The sequence below is a fragment of the Acanthochromis polyacanthus genome, chromosome 20 (assembly GCF_021347895.1).
Source record: "Acanthochromis polyacanthus isolate Apoly-LR-REF ecotype Palm Island chromosome 20, KAUST_Apoly_ChrSc, whole genome shotgun sequence".
Classification (NCBI taxonomy): Eukaryota; Metazoa; Chordata; class Actinopteri; family Pomacentridae; genus Acanthochromis; species Acanthochromis polyacanthus.
In genome coordinates, this window is record NC_067132.1 from 9,957,767 (window position 1) to 9,979,571 (window position 21,805).

The 21,805-nt window shown below is 43.1% G+C and overlaps 1 protein-coding gene across 1 annotated transcript; it reads right to left on the reverse strand.

The window, feature by feature from the left end:
- Positions 1-5,467: 5,467 nt before the first annotated feature.
- Positions 5,468-8,225, reverse strand: fzd8a (frizzled class receptor 8a). The gene has a single exon (XM_022190388.2). It carries the CDS (start codon positions 7,781-7,783, stop codon positions 6,038-6,040), a length of 1,746 nt encoding a protein of 581 aa, XP_022046080.1. The 5' UTR covers positions 7,784-8,225; the 3' UTR covers positions 5,468-6,037.
- Positions 8,226-21,805: the final 13,580 nt, after the last annotated feature.

Here is a 21,805-nt window from a genome sequence, read left to right on the forward strand (position 1 = left end):
TTAGACAGAAGAAACAACGAAAATCTACTGAATGGTCAGAAGATTTTTTTAAGCATTGATTTTTTTAAAAATATAATTTTTGAGAATTTCAGATTACAGGTTATGTCTTTCATTGTTGACCATGAACCAGACTAAGAAGACAAAAAAATCTTCGAATAAATACGTAGATAAAATAAGTACAAGGTTCAAGGTTACTTTATTAACACCTGTGGGTTGATTTGCTTTGCAGAAACAAATGATAGCATTTGGCATTCCACAACAAAATGCACACTGAATCTGACAGGCAGGTAGTTGATTGAAAAAAGACAAAAAAGCGCTCAGTGTTCAGTCATTCACCATATAGCAGCAAGGAATTAAAAAGATAAGATAAACTAAATAAGATCAAGATAAATAAAAAATAAAACAATAAAACCTTGGGGAAATAAAAGCAATTTCTGATATAAAAAACAGAATAAGAACATAAAATGTAAAAGTCACAATGACAAATACAGCTAAAAAATTGTAAAAAATAAATAGAATAAAATAAAAAAGTGCATTTGTCACTACTTCTTGTACTTCTTGTTGAGCTGCATGACGGCAACAGGAACAAAGCCGTTTTTATAACGCTTTGTCCTGAACCTTGAGCCTATAAACAGCTGGAAGAAGCTGAAGTTCACCTTGTAGAGGATTGATGCAGTCCTCTTCTTTACCTGTTTAGTGTACAGGGAAGTTGGACAAGATTGTCACTCACCAATCAGGCCACTGGACCATCTTGCTGTTTGGTTTGATGAGTTTTCTCTGTAACAGAGGTCTGACCAATGTAACAAAAAGGTAGTGTCTACAGATACGGACCCGTACCCGTAGCCTGTGGCCTACGGATACGGCACTTTCCATTTGCCAGACAGATACGGACCCATACGCGAGTCTCGCGAGTCAAGAAGCTGCTAACCACTGCAAACTGTTGAAAGGTAAGCAAAGGTTAGGGTTAGGTTTAGGGTCCGTACCTGTAGTACCGATGCTACGGGTCCGTACCTCTAGCGTCTACCGGGAGTCACGTGACCAGATCTCGCGTATCTGATTGGCAAATGGAAAGTGCCGTATCCGTAGGCCACAGGCTACGGGTACGGGTCCGTACCTCTAGCAACTACCAAACAAAAAGATAAAATAGACTCAATAAAAGAATGACAAAAACGAGTCAAGATTGTTCGGTCAACATGGAAATGTGAACATTTTCTGAGGCAGTGAAGGCGCTGATGGCCTTTCACTGCCTCAAGTAAAGTTAAACTGTAGCTGAAAAGAAACTCATGCTACAACAGGTTAGTGCCACAGTGGGCTGAAGAAACTAATATTTTGGATTATTACTTCCAGTCTTTTTTATCTTTAAATACAATATTGAGTTTTAGTTTGTTATACAGTGTGTCCATTCACCACAAGATACATTATGTCTTAACACACACTAAAAAAATATTTTGCTTGCTTTCTGTCCATCTACAATCTCCATCTGCAGGAGAATATACAACATCTATTTGATGGCTCCCTCAAGTGTACAGATCTGGGTACTGCATTTAATAAAGTTTATGATTAAGTGTTGCACAGGCAAGATTCATGTGGAAATTTACAATAAAATAGTGGTGTATTACTTTTATTTTATTCCTTTATTTGGATTACATTGATGTAATAAAAAGTAGAGCATACTGTCATTTAGATAAATGGGGTACCCATCCTAACAGACACTGTGTCCTGTCTCCTAATATAATGTCATATGTGGATTTCAGCAGACTTTTAGTGTTAAACAGGAACTCCACAGATTTTAAACAAAGTGTCAGAGAGATGGACCTACATTACCCATGATGCCAGTTGCATCATGGGTAATGTAGGCATCAGGCTTTGTCAAGACACAAAAATGCACACACTTTAAAAATGTTGCACATCTTTCAGTCTGCTGCTTTTTTTTTTAACTTGTTACTTTCAATTGTCCATCGTATGTCTGGTAATGCTACAGGGGTGTAAACTGGTTGGATGTTTTTGTACAGTTTGTATCATGTTCTTGTAGAAGCAGAGATCTCCGTAGTCGTTCTTTCACACAGAGACCATCTGCAGGTGCCATCAAGGCTGACGTCATCTTTCTCTCACTGTTCTGCTCAACATTTATCCACCGTCTGAACCGTGACCCTTCGCCTCTCATTGGTGCTGAGTGTGGTACTGTTAGCTGGAGGTTCTCCCAGCCTGCCGTAGCCTCGGCGAATCTGGGAAAACACTCGGCGCTTCAGATGAAAGAGGTTTTCCTTTTGTGTACATGTCAGTCAGTCAGGGAAGGACTGAAGGAACACAGTGTTCTGCTCCTGCTGTGTGTGTGTGTGTGTGTGTGTGTGTGTGTGTGTGTGTGTGTGTGTGTGTGTGTGTGTGTGTGTGTGTGTGTGTGTGTGTGTGGAGGTGGGGGGTCCATGGATTGGAAGAGGCAGCAGGGGTGCACTGTAAGGACTACTAAACCACAGAGGCATTGTTGCCGTGCCAACGGGGAGCCGGCCATTACTGCTGATATCTTTGTTAAACTGGTGCAAACCCCAAAATGATGTATTTATTGTTCAAAAGCTGCACCACTGACACAACATTAACTTTAACATCACTGTTGTTTGACCTTCACTGCTTGACATATTTTCTGGCCATGTGGGTTTTTTTTTTTAACAAACACAACAGAAATATGGGCAAAGGACCATAAGAACAGACCTAAACTCTCTTCCTAAATTCACTTTTAAATGTGCAAACCAAACTGCAACAACTTTAATGACTCTCACGTCCCTTAGAAACCATAACCTTGCAGCCTGACAGACCTCAGAACGCTGAGCCCCTTTATTTTCCAACATCTGGCGTCTCAAATGGCCTTCTGGGAATAAAATGCCTGAGCTGGAGGTCACGAGCTTCAACATTAATCTAAATGGGTCACAGAAACTTGAGGTCACTGTTATGCTTTATGCATAGAAGAATACACCCATGGAAACTCTGGGGTTTTATTGCTATTGTTCATCTTTCCCGGAAAAATGGAATCTGGGAAATAGGGGAAAATGATAGAAACCGAGTTTACATTCTTGTAATGCATGTGTATCTGCTTTGAAACTGGAGTTTTACAGGAAATATAACAAATGGAGAAATATATACGGGCTGATTTGTCTGTCAAAAACAACTAATGCAGATCACAGGAGGCCGTCCACATCTGCAGCACGTCCTCTCCTGCATTAAGAGATTAAACGGGAAAAAAAAAAACTTTACCCAAGTGAATCCGAGGGATCGATAGTATTAAAAAGCATGACCTGCGTTAACACCCCTCCGCTCTCCTCTGTCTGCCTTTCATCAAACGCTGCCATTAATATTTGATAGGCAGCAAGTCAGAATGTTCCTCCTGGCTGCAGAGAGTGATCAGGAAACAAGACAATTCAATCAGAGAGAGGAGCTGCGTGGCTGGCTTTCTGCACCGTTTGAGAGGTTTGTGTCTTACCGGTTTTAACCTGGTTACCGTTCTGCACCGGTGCAGCTCAGTGATGCCACACGGACGGAGAGAGCGAGCCCTGACAAGATCACAATGACTTCTGCATAAAAAAGCAAACATTTAGCTTGGATGCCTGACCACTCTGAGAGCTCTGTGTGAAGCATCTCTTAACAACACTCCCATACTTTCTCCTGGTAAATGGGTTGGTGAAGTCTGAGCAGTGTGCAGGTAGTCAGCTGATAATTACAACCTATGTGTCAGGACATGCTGCTTTAAGTGCTCGGACAGTTGGTTTGTGGGGCCATGTAGTTGGTGATGGTGAGTTTAGTGTGTGTGTTTAGCAGTTAATGGCACTTTTAGGTTTGTGTTAAAAGGCAGATGCATAAAAATGGTTCTAAATACTACTTACCTTTAACTGAAGCTGACTTTTTGCAAAATCTGAGTGTTTCTTAAATGCAGACTGCATTGACTTGTACGTGTTTGTAAAGTTTGGATCACAGTTTGCTCTTGTTCTCAACTTGGAATCACACTCTACACTTTCCACATTCTTTGCTTCTGCCTGTGCTCCGCCGGAGCAATAAATCTGGAAGCACCTTTTCATGGTTGTAGAAGCAGCATTCTTTCAGTTTTGACACCCCTGTGTGGACGCCCTTGGAGCGGTGAGGTGCTGCTTTCGCCACTAGATGGGGCTGCACAGTAGTGGCATTGGCTGGAGGAGCTGGCAGGAGGAGAAAGCTGCAGCTGCACACTGAGGTTTTTGGGGTAAACACCAGAAAAAAACGAGCCGCAGCAGTGAAAGCAACCATTTGATGGAAATATAACAGAAAAAGAATCTGAGCGTGTATTGCAAGAGAAAACAGAACAGTGCAATGTTTACACTTTTCACAGACTCCTTTCAAACTTGAGACTAAACCATTAAAACTCCCAAAAGTAGCATTAAAACTACCCAGAACTGATGATTATCTATGTGGAAGAATAATGCTAAAGAGAAATGCAAGGAAAGCTTTTTTTTTGGCTCGTACTTCTGCCTTTAGTGCCTCGCTGACAGCAGTGATGCAAGAACTATATGTGTAATGTACACCGCCAGCAGATGCATGTCTGCACTGCACTGAAAAGAGTTTTTTGGGGGCTTCACATCTACAGTGTGAGTGTAAAGGAATAAAGCAGGAACAAAGCAATCACTACAAAGCCCACTGTCACCATTGACCAGTAAATCAAAGGCATGTCTACGCTGGGTTACAGTGTATCATCTTATGCCAGCGCTTTGGGTTAATTGGGACCAAAGCAGATACATTTGTAGCGAAAAATGCCTCGATTAAGGGCCCCTAAGATGTGAGATCATGTGAACAGACCACCTGTGGGGCTTTCATTGCTATTTCAATATCATTCATGTCAAGGCCCCTGCACTCGCTGACACAGCTTGAGCCGAGGGAGAAGATGTTTCAATTCAGGCCCCGGCGAAAAAACCAAACACAAGACGCAGGGGCTCTGGCAGGTTTCAGCTCTGACAAACCTCCCCGGAAAAAAAAAAAGCGAGGGGTTCCAAAATGCTCTTTCAATTGTAGGACGTCCATCAAAGCATCCAAATGGGGACGTTTAGAGGGAACCTTGGCACATCAGACAGACACTCCTAATACACACCACCTTTATTCTAGGCTGCTAAAAAAGAAAGATCAAAGTTTCTGCAGATGAAAAGGGCCCGTTCCCTGCATTTATACCCCCATTCACCCACTCCCTCTTTTACTAAATTAAGAAAGCAGGCTTCGGCAGGCATGTGAAGAGGACTTTAACAATTATGGAGATGCTCCAACTCAACCCCTGCCTCTAATTACCAGTCTCTGATGGTTAAAAGGGCTTCCTTTTTAGCTGGGACTCTCAAAAGCTGCTATTGCCGCTGCCATCCTCGACACGGTGACCACAAGGAACCACAAAATATGCCTGCACAGGCCGGGACACAGGAAAAACATAAGCCCTGTCCCTGCACGGGAAAACACTGCACAGAGCTTCAGATTTATCAAATGTTTTATTGTCAAAATAGAGGTCATATTTGCTTTCTCACAAAAAGAGACATCTACACTTTGTACAAATTTACAATATCTTATAAAGTTTTCTTTTATACACAGATTTACAGGTTTTTACAGGAACTTTTATATAAATACATTTGAAATTACAAAAAAAAAATGAATGACCCGTAAAATACTTGGGCACTATTAAGGCTTAATTTAAACCATCTTTGATGTGATTGAATTATACAATGTTATCTGGCACTATGTAGATAAAATGGTAATAAAATCCAAAAAACTGTGTCTCTGCCTTTAAGCAAGTAATGCCCAGTTTTGCGTAAAAAGCCTCAGTCTGTACCTCTAATACATACAAACAGGACAGAGGGGGGAGATGACCTGATGTGGGAAAGCAGGTACTTTAGTTTGGAGGAGTTCTCCCCACAGAGGTGTGTGTGGGCGGAGAGGGGGACACCTCAGCAGCAGTTCATTACCATGCAGATTGCTGGAGACACAGAGTGATGGGCTATCTCCCAAACAATTAGCAGTCCTCATAAGCTGCGTTTTCTGCCATTCAAACCTGGGACAATGGCATCTGCTTGGGGCAAGACACGGAGCTGGCCGTGCCCGACCTCCACGTCAGTCCGGTGCTCACGTCGCTGTACATGGAGCCGCTGGTGCCTTTACTGCCCCAGCAGCAGCGGGTGCAGAAAGTCCTCCAAGAGTCCAAAGTTTTCCCAGACCAGATCCACACCCCGGACGTGATGCCCACAAGAAGGCACATAAAGTACTTCAACATAAAAACTGCATAGTCCGGAACTCTGCGGTCCCGCTCTAATAGACAGTTGGAGCAGTTGTGTGTGATCTCCCAGCTCTGCCTGTTGTGCTGCTCGTAAAAGTAACAGGCGACTATAATAGTGGCTGGCACCGTGTAGAGAACAGTGAAAATCCCTATCCTGATCATGAGCTTCTCCAGCTTGTCAGTCTTGGTGCCACCCTGCTTGATGACGCTGCGGATCCTGAAGAGGGACACAAATCCCGCCAGGAGGAACATAGTGCCGATGAATAAATAAATCACCAAAGGGGCGAGGACGAAGCCCCGCAGATTGTCCAGGTTCTGGTTCCCCACGTAGCAGATTCCGGCCACGGAGTCTCCGTCCACGGAGCTCAGCGCCAGCACCGCGATGGACTTCATGCTGGGGATGAGCCAGGCGGCCAGGTGGAAGTACTGGGAGTAGCTGGCGATCGCCTCGTTGCCCCACTTCATCCCGGCCGCGAGGAACCAGGTCAGAGACAGGATGACCCACCAGATGGAGCTGGCCATGCCGAAAAAGTAAATAAGCAGGAAGACCACGGTGCAGAGCGCAGGGCCGGTGGTCTCGTAGTGGATGTGCTCCAGGTCGAACTCCCGGTTACACGCCACTTTCTCGTGCCCGGCGATGAGTCTGACAATGTAGCCGATAGAAACAAACATGTAACACGCTGACAGGAAGATGATGGGCCTCTCTGGGTACTTGAAACGCTCCATGTCGATGAGAAAAGTGGCGACGGTGGCAAAAGTTGACACGAAGCACAACACGGACCAAAGTCCTATCCAAAACGCGGTGAACGCTCTCTCGTCGTGCGTAAAGTAGGGGTTGTGGCACGGTATGGCGCAGTTGGAGATCTGTCCGGTCTTGACCCGGTTGTAAAGCGGGTGTCGGTCCGTGTTCACCGGCACCATGGGCTCCAGACACTTGCACCCCGGCTCACACGGAGCAGCAGGCGGCTTGTATTTCCCAGGCGCGCCGGGTCTGCCAGGCTTATTTTTAGGAGGGTTGTAACCCTTACCGGGGTTGTTGGTGGGTTTGGAGAGCACCGGGGACACCGTGGTGGAGTCGGTTCTGTTGTAGTCCATGCACAGCGTGTCTGGGTTGCCCTGCACCGGCAGCAGGTCACACTTCATCCTGTCCGGCCAGGGGAAGCCGTACTGCCTCATGAGAGGCGCACAGCCAGCCCGGGCTCTCTCACACACGCTCCGGCACGGAGGCAGAGGCTTTTTGTAGTCCTCCAAGCAGATCGGTGTGTACATGCTGCACAGGAAGAACTTCAGGTCCGGGGAACACTGGATCTCGACCAGAGGCCAGAACTGGTGCACCTCCAGTCCCGCCTCGTCCTGCGTGTCGTGGTTAAACTGGTTGGGCATGTAGGTGTAGTTGTAGCCGATCCCTTTGCACAGGGGCACGGCTATCTCCTGGCAGGTGATCTCCTTGGCCGTGGTGCAGCTGGATCGGGGAAGGAGAGCGAGTGAGAGGAGCAGGTAAATCCCAAACAGGTCCATCTCTCCGGCGCGTCGTGTCCCCTCTCTTCTGCTCTGATACAAACAGCAATAAATCCTCTCAGCCGTCTGCTTTCGACCCCAGTCCGCTTAGACGTTGCGCGGCGAGCCCATCTCGCTTCTCTCGGGATCTTGCACGGAGTTGCAAGCAATGTGCAAGCCGTGTTTACTTTGAGCTGAGGAGGAGCAGGAGGAGGAGAGAAAACAGCCTTCAGGGCGGCGAGCGGCAGTCAAGATGGCTGAGAGGAGAATCCAGCTTCTTGTGGGAGCTGCTCTCACTCCTCAGTCTGTTTAAAAAGAACAAAAATCCAAGTGCTGCTGTCCGATCGCCACAAACGGGAAAATGTGGGCCTCCTTTCTTTCTTCAAAACACAGCGACTACATTCAGTCGGCTCGTCCCACCTCGGTCCCGGTTCCCATACAAATCATCAGCTTGGAGACGAAGCGGTGCCGATATATACCAGCGGCTGGCTGGAGACGCCCCCAGAGCCGCTGCTCCAATCACAGAGCGGCAGGGGCGGTGCTTTCCATCCGTCAATCAAGTTTTTCACCTAAATGTTTTGTTATATAGCTCATGATCACACTGGTTCTGTCACTTTATGCTGCTGCGGGGTCCAGGATGGTGATGAGGATGATGCGTAAAAGCGGATGTTTAATACACTTTCTACCTGATCACAGCTGGAAACAACAAACTGAGAAGGAATCAGCGCTTTTGTATGCACATTATACAAGTGTGCAGACTTTAGACTTTGTATTTACGACTTTCTACAATGCCCTCAGCCTATTCATGGCTTTAATAAACTGTAATAACGCTGTCATCATGTCTAAAAAAGTGTCGGAACAGCTCTTTTAAACAACACAATCATCCAAATTACACCAGAAATGCAGTAAACAGGAATATTTTCTACTCTTTTCACCATCCCTTCCAGTGTTCACTGTCTTGTAGCTTTCTTTAACGCACAATCTTTGATGGTGTCACAACAATGGTACCACAGCACACAGCAGGCAGAGCAGAGATGCTTCCAGCTCCAGATGATTGTTTCTGTGTGTGTGAGAGAGAGAGGCCAGTTTGGTAAATTGGCTAATTTGCGCGTGATAAGACTACCCAGGGAGCTGTCTGTCCTTGTGAAAAGCTGTTTTATTTTCTAAATGAGGTGCTAATGTTTCGTTTAACGCTTGCATAGAGCTCCGCGGGAGGCGTAATTGCGCGAGGCAAAGACCAAGCAGCAGAGCGCACAGAGACAGTGGCAGAGAACTCATATCAGTGTTAACGTGCTTACAGCGGCTGTCTGGGGATCTCAGTAGTGATGTGACAGTAATCTCATTGTAGTAAATGTTTTTTTTTCACCCACTATTTCTCTTCTCTAACTTCTCTACAAAGACTCGCTGCAGAGAGCATTTATGAAACTCACTGTGTCCTCGGTTCTACCCTCAGAAATGACGGTGTGGCTCTTTTATACACACCTGATCTCAGGGGGCTCATATGTACACTACCGTTCAAAAGTTTGAGATCACTTAGAAATGTCCTCATTTTTGAAAGAAAACAGTTTTTTTTCAATGAAGATAATATTAAATGAATCAGAAATCCAGCCTAGACGTTGTTAATGTGATAAATGACTACTGTAGCTGGAAACGGCTGATTTTTAATGGAATATCTCCATAGGGGTACAGAGGAACATTTCCAGCAACCATCACTCCTGTGTTCTAATGCTACATTGTGTTAGCTAATGGTGTTGAAAGGCTCATTGATGATTAGAAATCCCTTGGTGCAGTTATGTTAGCACATGGATAAAAGTGTGAATAAAAAACATGAAATTGTCTGGGTGACCCCAAACTTTTGACTGGTTGCTTATTTACTCTGCCTGCACTTCTGCTGTGGTTATATAACAAAATACATTCACTTGAGCAAATATCTGAAGTACTTGTGCTTTATTTCCATTTCTGCTGCTTTATGCATCTGCTCCATTACATTTTAGAAAGAGATGGTTTTACTTTGTCCAGCAGCCCCATTCTTAAAGAATTAAACTTGACATACAAAACATATGATGAGCTTCCCAGCAATGTAACATGATAACATGGGATCATATACAAATATCATGACTCTTTAGGCACATTTTAAATGAAATGTCTTGGTATTTTAAGCTTATGTATACTTGTTGAATTACACTACTTATCTAGTCGATGGGAATTCACTTGGAGGACTCTGTAAAATACATATGCAGTACATTATATATACAGATCCTGTGCAGGCACACTACAACTGAGTGCAAGCTCTGTTGCTTCTAGTGATGTCGTCTGCGGACACAAACTATAGGCTGCATGTGTGCATTTTCAGCATTATTGGCACAAACTCTTGGACATCTGGTTTCATGAAGAAATTTTTATCTTGCGGACTTGAGGGCACAAAATTCCACTGTCCTATGGAAGGAGCCACAGTGTGTAAAACACTTTAAACAGTTCTCTTGGATTTAAAACCTATACAAGTTCATACAAATATGTAAAATCACAATAATTAAACTTGACATACAAAACACTTTAGGCACATTTTAAGGGAAGTGTCTTGGCATTTTAAGCTTTTATATATAATTTTACAGTGTTAAAATAACATGCAATAACAGCTAATGTTATGGTAAGATCAAGGGGAGGGGGTCTTTAGTATTGCAAGGTGTGCACTGACACACAAAATGCAAAAAAATGATAATATGTGAAGTGATTTCACATGAAATTTACATGATTTTTTCAATATATCAGGCTGAAATATGACGTAATACTGGAAATTAAGCTTCCAGTAGCACATACAACATTAAAACTGGCTGCCAAAGCAGCTCTGACCTATGAAATCATGGACATGGGACTTCTGGAGGTGTCCTGTGGTGTCTGGCGCTGAGACATTGGCACCATTTCCTTTGGGTCCTGTGGGATGCAGGTGGAGCATCGGTGCATCCCGTAGATGCTCAACATAAAAGCAGATGGAGGTTTGCTTGGTCTGCAGTAAAGTTTCATTTAACAGCCACATGAATGCCAGGTTCCCAAGGTTTCCCAGCAGAACACTGGTTCGTAACGAGGCTACTTAAACTCAGCTTCACCTCCACCAGCTACAACATGAAAATGCCTCACACGCATTAATGCATAAGTAATCAAATCCGATAATAAAATATACATAAAAATATAGCTCGGGGGTCATTTTGCAGCATAATGGGTATTTTTACTTTTGATACCTTGAGGACGTTTTCCTCTTGATACATACCTGCTTTTACTTGAGGAGTTGATGCAGTCCCTCTATAAATACTACATAGATACAACAGCTTTTATATACAAGAGCAGAACTTGAGCTAAAATCTCCAAAAACATCCTATTAGAAATAATCTCCCCATATTTCACACAGCAGTAATGAATATTTGTAATTCCCCACAGAATCCAGAGTGATATTCACACTTCATTCTAATATGCTGCTCAGGATTATTTTGTCTGTGACTTTAGAAAGCTTTTTTTAAAATTCTCCAATAAACTCAACAGATGTGTTATTGAGATTTAATTGTTGTGTCATTATCATCATTTACAACAGACTATTCCTTGGATGGAAAACCATGCAACTTCTGGTAAAACGAGACAGGCAAGGGCAGACATGTGATCAGCACATCTGTTCGAAACCTGATATTCATTTCACCAACAAGAGAGATGTGTTTTTGAATAGACATTTTGTTCTCTACTGTGCACGCTCGTACACACACACACACACACACACACACACACACACACACACACACACACACACACACACACACACACACACACACACAGCTCCTGCAGTGTGCAAAAAAAAGCCAATGTGTGGTCTCACAATACAAAAAAAAAAGAAAAAAAAGAAAAAAAAGCATCTTTCTCCCAGTTTCCCATCCAAACATAATGCAGTGCTGTGTGCGGGGGCCGGGGTGTGGTGGTGTTGGAGTTTAAGTTTAGTGGTATTATGTTTGGAGAGGAGCCAAGTCTTTATCATTTTAGGCAGCTTTTTCTTTCTTTCTTTTTACAACCTCAACCAACTGAAAGAATAAAATAAGCCGGAGTGAGCTGAGCATCAGGAGAACACAGATTGATTAAGTGACTCGCCAGTGTGAGATAACAAGGAAGGAGCTCTGTTAATGGCTGTTTGCTTTTGATTAGGAAACAAGACTTGGGCCAGCCAGCGCCGTGGAGGTATGTGAGTGTATGTTTGTGCACATGATGGTTGGTGTGATATTTTCCCAATAATAAACTCTGGAATCTGAGACGTGTGAAAAAGGACACATAATAAAAAGGGAGTGAGGGTAAGGTGCTGGTCACAGTGTAGGAGAGTGATGGTGGGAGCACAGGGAGGATAGATGAGGGCAAGACAGGGCGCCAGGTTTCTTCTGCACACCGATAATGATTTACTCGGAGGAAGTGCAACTCATCTCCTGTTTGCAACGCAGAGCTGTGAGAAAATATCTCCACAAGCCGAGCCTTAGAGAAACACTCTGCAACCAATGAATAAAATCCACAATCATGTCAAGATCCAGAGTTAATGTGTTCAGTTTAAAGCCCCACTCTGTCAGAATCAAGTGCTGCCGCGGAAGAAAGGAAGCCCATCAAGTGTGAGTGTGTGCCAGATCCTGGCCTCACCTCAGAGATGGTGAGACAGAGATATGCTAATGCAACTTTATCTTGTAAAGGAAAGCTTCGAGGAGATTTAGCCAATCTGCTGGACACAATTCCAAGAGCCTCGGTGGCATTTAGCGGGCTCGCGCTAACCCGGGGCTGCTTGTTAAGACTTCATTAGCTGTGTTTGCTCAGGCCTCTTCTCTCCAAAGAGGGCTCCCCAGGCTCCAGCCTCAGCCCCACTATAGACCCTCCATATGGGGCTTGTTTGCTCACGGCTGGCCTGGTAATCACTTTCAGGTGGAGCTGGAGGAGACTGAGCAAGGCTGAGGGGATTTTGGAGAGAGCTGGACACCTTCCCTCCCCCCCTATGTCCCAGCCCCCTCCAGCAATCCCCTTTTTCCACCGGGGTACTCCTGAGGTGACAGAGCGTGCAGCGTGTACCCTGTGAATTAACTCACCTAGGGCCCATTACCTTAACAAACAGAGCCAGCCCCTCCAATCAGCCTACTGCTGAGAGGACAGGCAACCCCTGTAAATCCTTTCTTATAGCCACTATCCCTCTCTGTGGGTGCAGAGTGACAACTCCAAACTTAAGTGAGACAATCGAGTCTTGTCTTAACAAGGCAACTTTCATTACAGCAAGAGGAAGCTTCTTGTGAAAACTGAACTTCATTTCCTTGAGGTCACAGGACTTGACATGAGCCACCTGATGACAGCGAAGTTACGTTTACAGGCTGTAACAGATTAGGTTGCATCTTGCTAACAGAGACAAAATGGGTAAAAGAGGAAAGAGAATGAAAAATATCCACATAATAATCCAGATTTCATTTGGGCAAAATAACCATCCAACTCCTATTAGTCAAAGAATTATAGAGGATGAAGTGGGTCAACTTTCTACTGACTTATCAGATCTTAGAGAGAGATGTTGGTGTTGATTCTCTATTTTAATGTTTTAATGCCCCACAGACAAAATTTTCTTCAGGTTTCTAATGGTGGCTTATGTATAAAAGATATATTACATCTAGTAGCTTGCTAGAGATAAATAAATAGTTATAAATACTATTTATTTATCAGTTATACGTAATAGCGTCTTTTGGGTCAGCAGGTTGTGATAAATTCATGTGAGTCATTATTAATATAGACATTTACTAAAGACGTATTATTATTTATAGATGCAGATTTAAACTTTGACGAGAAAAGCATTGATTGTAGATGGAAAACATTTTGTTTGCTGTCCAAAGCAAACTAAGTATCTTGAAATTTGCTTCCCATTTGGTAGAATTTGCTCTAATAAAGTCCCACTGTAGCTGTAGATTAAACCCCTCATAATTACTCTGCCAAGGAACGCGATGAAGTTATGTGACGATTGGTGTTGGTTTGTCTGTGAGCAACATGACATTTTCAGGCAAGGTCAGAAATGACACAAGGACCAACTGATTAGATTTTATCAGTGATGCAGCTTATAGTCTGGATCCATGGATTTGTTAAGGTTTTCTGTATCATTGCGAGATAGCATCACAGCATCCCTGTAACCATGACAACAAGTGAACACTACGTCAGCTGCCTGCTGATGATCACATGATTCTGATCCTACTAAAATTCAACCGCTGTGGACTATGAATGTTTTAAAGATTTCTTCTGTTGGAAATCATAGAAAGACAGAGCAGCTTTGGTGGATTACTGCGTTCTCTAATTGCTTTTCTTGTTCATCTCTGTGGTTTTTCCTCCAAAAATATTCTTTTTTTTTTTTTAGAATGGCTTAGATGTGCACCAGCATAGTTGCTACATCTAGAATGTCCACATCTATGAAGTTATTTCTTCCTTCAACCCATCAGTCCACCACCTGCAACAGCTCAAGCTCACCAGTTCACCATCGACGTCAACACCATAAAACTACTTTACACTACACAATGGTTAGCTATAGTATTCAAGAAATTCAATTGTATATCTCTGAAACAGAAACTGATTTTGAAGAAGGACAATGATTTAAGAAAAACGTCCACCCAGCAAGTTGCTAAGATAAGTTCTTTACGTATGGTTTATATGAAACCCAGGAAGTGTGAATTAGTCTTTTTTGGATTGTCATCAGTAGTATTCATTGTTATGGCAGTAGAGTTGACTGCTTATTTCACTCATGATGTTTTGCCAGGGAAGGACTGGGAAAGAAATTCAGAGCTGGACTTATCCAGGAGGCACTAAACAGAAATCTCAGTTATAATCTGGACAATTTATAGTTCAATTTTAGGTGAACTAGCACTTAAATGCTGATTATAACACTGTATATTTTATGTAAATGACCTGCTTGGTGGAGCTTTAATCCTGTAAAAATCCATTTTATTTAATACTGACTACTATTCGTTTGACATAAACAGTGAAACTAAGTTGCTAAGCAATGATGTGAATCAGTTACATAACGTCACAAACATCTGTAGGGTGGTTGTCTAAAATTCTAAGAAAAGCAGATCTACTTTTCACTTACTCAACTAATTAAAAAACAACATTGCCTCCATGAGGAGGTTCTGTACCATTCTCCTGCAGCCAAAGAACCGACTGTTGTTGGCTGCTGTCCCTGAGCCAAGTGACTGAGTGAATGTGTGTGTCTGTGTGTGTTATCGTGTGATTGTTTGGAGTTTTCAGCCATCCAATGCAATGAGAATCTGGCCAGCCAGCAGAGGTCTGCTTTTGGCTGCTATGACGCCTGATACTTGACACTCCTGTCAGATTTATCTCCCCTCTTGTAAAACAGCGTGCAACTTGTTCTCTCCATCCAGAAAGGTAAGTGAGCCCACAGAGGGTTCTCTTGCTCAGAAACACACACACACACACGCTAACCCATATAATAGTGGGAGCTATTTTTTTAAACCCTGCGTGTAACGAGAGACGAGGCCTGCGTGCCTGAAATGACACATGGACGGTCCTGAAGCAGGTAGACTTGCCATCTGGTTCCAACACATGGGGTGGAACACTTGTCTTTGGATCCTGTAGGTCTTAATTTCATTTTCTGGCCACACTGCCTGTTGTCGTTGTCGTTGTAGCGCACAGTGGTGGGATTCTGTGGATGGCCAGGCCTGCTTGCTTCAGCGCTGACTCTGACCAGACTGCAGAGGGGTCACGAGGTGTCTGCCTTCATTTCTGCAGGGAGGAAAAAGAAAGCAAGTCCTGCTAATTAACTCGTCTCATTACTATTCATGCAGTCTTTGAGTACATCCCATTCCACCTTTACCTGTGCTCCTTCAACCTCTTCTCAAGATATTAATGTCTCTTCATGTCAACTGCTATGAGCTAAAAAACCCTTTAAGATCCTGCATTGTCAGCTGGGACTCTGGGGATGTGTCTTGAGCTCTATCATTGAGCATTTCTGCTGTTTAAACACAGTGATGGAGACATTAGTATGTACAGCGTCCCTGAACTCATAACCTGCAGGTTTCACAGACATCCGACATTTTTTGTTGAGAGATTTTGCACTAGGCCTGCACTAGGCCTGCACAGCGGCGTAGTGGTTAGCACTTTCGCCTTGCAGCAAGAAGATCCCGGTTCGAATCCCGGGGTGGGCCTGGGATCTTTCTGCATGGAGTTTGTGTGTTCTCCCTGTGCATGCGTGGGTTTTCTCTGGGTACTTCGGCTTCCTCCCACAGTCCAAAAAATAAAAAATAAATGCTGAGGTTAATTGATTACTCTAAATTATAGGTGTGCCTTCGCCCGAGTCAGCTGGGATAGGCTCCAGCACCCCCACGACCCCAGTGAGGATAAAGCGGTGTATAGAGAATGGATGGATTTTGCACTAGTCTGGCACAAGCTCGAGTATAATAAAATGGTGTGTGTATGTGAGGAGCTCCATTATAGGTGTCGTTATGCATTTAATCCTACTGTATGATGTAGACTGGCCAAAATGGATGCCAGTGTGAAGTGGATTACACAGGACCTCTTGGAGTCCTGCTGGAGTCCTGCTAGGTTTTGACTATACTCTGTTACAGACAAATACACAGACACTAGTGGACACAAAGGATGCATACTTGTTGAACTGAAGTACTTTTGTAGTCAATGGGAGTCGACTTGAGGACTCCGTAAAATACATATGCAGTACTTTATATATACAAATTCTGTGCATGCCCACTATTATTGAGTGCAAGCACTGCTGCTCTACCAGCATTATCGACTGCAGACACAAATTTTGGGCTTCATGCGTGTATTTGCAGAGGTATTGACACAAACTCTTGGGTACCTGGTTAGATGAAGAAATTTTTATCATGCGGACAAAACTGTAACAGACGCCAATGGAAGGAGTCATGGTGTGTAAAGCACATGTTAAGCACTTGAGTTCATACAAATACGTAAAATCATAAGTTAAGTCAACAGTAGGTGGTTGTAGCATCTTTCAAACTTATAAATGAAAGAAAATCTTCATTTGTTGCTAATATCATGCTCACATGCTAAATCTACAGTGACCTGCAGACCTGCATAGACATCGACTGTCCACAACACTAAACCTGCCTCTTCAATATCATTCCACCAAAATAGCTCTGACCCATGTGCACATGAACACAATACTTCTGGGGTGTCCTGTGGTGACTGGCAGCAGACATTGACAGCAGATCCTTTGGGTTCTGTGGTCTACAGAGAAGGGCCTCCATGGGTCTGACTTTTCTGGCGCATATCACAGATATTTGATTGGTTTGGAATAGGGAGTGTTTAGAGTTATTTATCAATGCCTTGGGCTCTTTGTCGTGTTCATTGAACTGTTCCTGAGCAGTTTTTGTGGTGTAGCAGGGTTCACTGTCCTGCTGAGGGAGGCTGCTGGTTAGGGTTGCCAACCGTCCCTTAAAATATGGAATCGTCCCATATTGAGCAACAAAATCCCGTGTCCCATATGGAACGCACTTTGTCCCATATTACCGTGAGAATCAAAAATAAGTCTGCAAAATGTCAACGTAATCAATGAATATCAGGGTGCTTCATGTGAAAATTTATGGTAATCTCATTGCCAGCCCTCTCTTACTCTGTGACCAATGAACTGACAGCACACTCACACATGAGTAAGACAATACAGAATCCAGCTCATCTCATTGGTCGAGGTCCTTTCACATGGAAAGAAGGTATACCGGCAAACAAGAGACGACAACAAAGCAGCATGGATGACACTGACGTGGATGACAATTTTCAGGCCTCGGACACTGCCGATGGAACTCCTCCAAGGAAGATTAAGAGGCTGCAGAAATACACAAGCGAATGGGAACGAGAATACATGTGGGTGGAAAAAGGCGCACTGCACTGTCTGTCGGCACGCGTTTTCTGTAGCCCATGGCGGACTTTATAAAGTTAAACAGCATGCATCTAGTGCTGTACACGTTAAAACCATGAGACACAACAAAACCAGGGAATCCTTGACCCGTTTGTTGTCCACCAGGCAACGTCAGAGGCAGATATGGTATGTAATAAATAAGAATGATTTCTTTTTACCCTTTAAGTCCTAGTCTGTCATCAGTGTTTGGGTAAGGCAATGTGTAGTTTTATTTCATTTTATTTTTCATTGACAGTGGGTTCATTCATACCCTTCCAGGAAGCAATAGAAGTAGCCACTTTGTTCCCAGAGAGAGGAGAACTGCCCTGTGCGGTTAAATAAAAGCTGCAAAAAAAGCTTAATTTCACAGTTTTTTTCCCCACTAATAAACTAAAATCAACTTCTGTTTCAGTGTTTTTCTTAAACCATCAGTACACTCTTGTAGCAGGAGGTAAATTCTAAATAACTGCCAGATATTGAAATTTTCTTCTGAACAAATGGGCACAAATGCTGACTCACAGGACATTTTCTGACCCTTTTGTAGTCAAATTAACAAAATTAGCCCATAGATAGATAAATAGATGGATATAACATGCATAATTTATACTGTACAGGCAGTTGATATACTGCCCATAAACCTTACATATATACAATAAGGTTTCTTCTTTGCATATAAAATCATGAAGAGATTTTATACTCTTCATGAGCCATTAACACTACTGAAGCTCCAGTCTGCTGGGTGTGTGTTGCCCCTCATTATGGGAGTCATTAGGTCATTCCCTCACACAGTAGGGTTTAAGTGCCCTCGTGGCCAGGTGTGAATGGGTTGTTATTTTGCGCTGAAAAACAAATTGTTGAATAATAATTTGTTTTCCATGTATTTGTATCACTCAAAAACATGCATCTAATTAAACTCAGGTTTGATTCAAAAAAGGTTAGCTACCACTGGTAGCCGGGAGGGGTGAAGGCAATCGGGTCGGCCAGCCCTGCCAGGGAGGTGTCCCTTATTTATTTTTCAGGGAGTTGGCAACCCTACTGCTGGTGCACCTAAGGTTTCCCAGCAGAACATTTCATTGTACCATGATAATCAATGCCGTTCATTTCAACAGTCAGTGGTTTTAACGTTGTGGCTGACTGGTGTAAAAATGCATTGTATGCAGATGAACAGGTAGATAGTCTGGCTAGCTGGCAGGCTGCCCTGGAAGTAGCTAGTTTTTAATCACCAGCAGTAGCATGTCCATATGGATGTAACAGTCCTCCACATAGTATGAATTTCCTGCTGGAATGAAGCAGTTTGAAGCTGGAGCTCATGTGGTCTTGCTCGATAAAGGTCAACTGACGAAACAATTTGGGGAAACGTGCTTATTCTTGCCAAGATGAATGCTGCTCTCATATCTGTAAAATGTAAAACTACAGCTAGCAGCTTAGCTTAGCATAAAAGCTGAAAGCAGGAAGAACGGCCAACCCCGTAGAACAGTTTATTTCAACTGTCCAAAATTCTCAGTAAGTTTGTTCTAAATTGACAAATATTGTCCAGACTTAACTTTGTGCCACAGTTAAACTTATCCATCTATATGAAGTCTCAGTCAAAGCACTCCCAGAGCACGACTCCAAAGAGTCTCGAAATGTCTATGGAGGCATGTACAGTTCATCCTTTATGTTTTCCTTCCTCACTCGTCCTCTCTGCAGCACCATCTCCCTCTCCCTGCCTCCCTCCGTCTCTGTGTGTGGCGTGCTGCGAAACAGATGGCGAGGGCAAGGATGACCGCCAGACAGAAGGAGGGAGAGAGTGAGAGGCAGAAAACGACAAGGTAGGGAAGTGGGAAACCACATCCAGAAGGTGAGAGACGGAGAAGCAGAGAGGTAGCAGATGTGTAAAACACAAACGACCTTGTGGAGTTTGTGACTCGTTCTTGGCGGGCTCCGATCAAACCCGCGATCGCTCTCGCTGTGCACATCAGAGGCTGAGCGATGCCCCTGGTGAGCTACCCTGGGCATCCCATACTGCTCATTAGCAGTCTGATTAAGACATGTTTATTTATGTAAACACAGGCTGTATTTACAGTATTAATCGAGCCTTCACACTGCGCTTACATGGGATACTGTCAGACAGATTTGAGTTGGGGAACAGTTCCTGGCATAAGGAATATTTTTTGAAGCTCTCTGACAAACATCTGCGTCAAGCTGGGGGCATGATGAGACTCCTGGGTGGGTGGTGTTTGTGTAAATGTGTGTCAGCGAGAAGAAAATCAGGCTCCCCAAGGCCAGATAGTGGGACATTGATGACCTTATCTGCTACAAGCTTCCCACCCCTCCATCTCTCCATGGAGTGGATCGCCTCCTCATCTCGACAAGCTTTACCCACCCCCTTCATATAAACGCTGACAGGCATATCATTTCTCCCTAAATAATTAATATGAGTTGATAACAAACAACATAGTTACCCTCGTAAGGTGCTCATACTGTGTCACAGACACTCCGCATTGTTTTCCACTAAAGGTGTGAGGTGCATCAACATCAATAAGGTAAGAGTGGAGGTGTCTCAGCTCAGAGATGTTGCCAACACATGATGTAAATATAATAAATGATTCTGACAATGTAGCATCAAAATATAAGGTCATGGACATACAGTGCCATTCAAAAGTTCGAAGTCACTTATAAATGTTTTAATTTTTGTAACACCAACATTTTTTCAATGAAAATAACATTGAATTAATCAGAAATATAGTGTAGACATTGTTAATGTGGTAAACAGCTGATTTTTAATGGAATATCTCCATAGGGGTACAGAGGAACATTTCCAGCAACCATCACTCCTGTGTTCTAATGCTACATTGTGTTAGCTAATGGTGTTGAAAGGCTCATTGATGATTAGAAAACCCTCATGCAGTTATGTTAGCACATGGATAAAAGTCAGTTTTGATGGAACACATGAAATTGTCTGGATGACCCCAAACTTTTTTCCACAGTTGCAAATGTAAGCAGGGCTTTCTGTGCTCATGAAAAGGAAGGAGAATCATGACTTAGTCTGAAAATGTTAATGTTAGCTGATGTCTGACAACAAGTTCCCATATCCATCCTGCCAACGTCATTGTTACAGAAGGTGTGGAAACACCTGCTAGGAACAGTTAATGTAACATTTTTCACACTGAAGAATTATATCAATTGAATAGTGGTTAGTGCTCTAAGCCAGCTTATAACCAGGGGTGAAACCAAGGTCATAAACTCCATTCAACTAATAGTGACACTGGATAGAGGACTCTGCTTGATTTTATAGAACTGCAATTGCATCAAGTAACTATTATTTCTCCGACAGAACCTTTTGGCGGAAACATTTCTTTTCAGTCATTGTTTCCATGCAGATGCTTTTCAACAGCGCAGCCTCCGCCCTCATTCAAACACATATAACCAAGTGGTTTTGACCAACCAGAATATGTTTTATACTGGTTTTGTTTTCAAGCATTTTGTGTCATTGTCAAAAATGTAGACAGTATACAATCACATCTGTACATATTTTCTTTGTTAAAGTGTGTATGATTCAGGTTGAGCTGTAGATTTAGTTGACGCTCTTTTACAGACGCTTAAAGACCGTAGGGATGAAACCTACTTTGAAGATTCTGGAAACTGCTGCTAAACAATGAGAACTGACCCAGAACCTGCAGCCAACAGAACGAAACTAAAGGCTGGATGGACACAGTGTGATGTCTCATCTGGGTGGTTGTCCTGAACAGAGTGACACTTTTGACATAAGCGTCTAAATTATACCTATCTCATGAGATTTATCAACAATTACAAAACTATCACAACCATTTCAGACTTTTGTTCAGTTGAGGGTTGCACAAAAAAGTGCATTATGCTGTTCTTATGCTGTCCTGTCAGTATTGCTTACATAAGCAAATGATAACAGTGAGAGAATCAAAAAATGTACTTTTGTGCTTACAGCAATATGCAATGCAGAAAGAAAACAAAAATTAATGAGATATTGACACAACAATCCTCCTTTGTTGCTATTCTTCTATTGAAATTTCTTTGTGAGTGTAAGAAGTTAGATCATTATTTATAATTTCACCTACAAGCTCAGACTGGTCAGTTATTTTCTAACCAAAGCAGGAAGCTGTCAGTGTGTTCAG

What these genes read in the sequence shown, in the direction of transcription:
- fzd8a (XM_022190388.2), bottom strand. Translation starts at nt 7,783, where the DNA reads ATGGACCTGTTTGGGATTTACCTGCTCCTCTCACTCGCTCTCCTTCCC.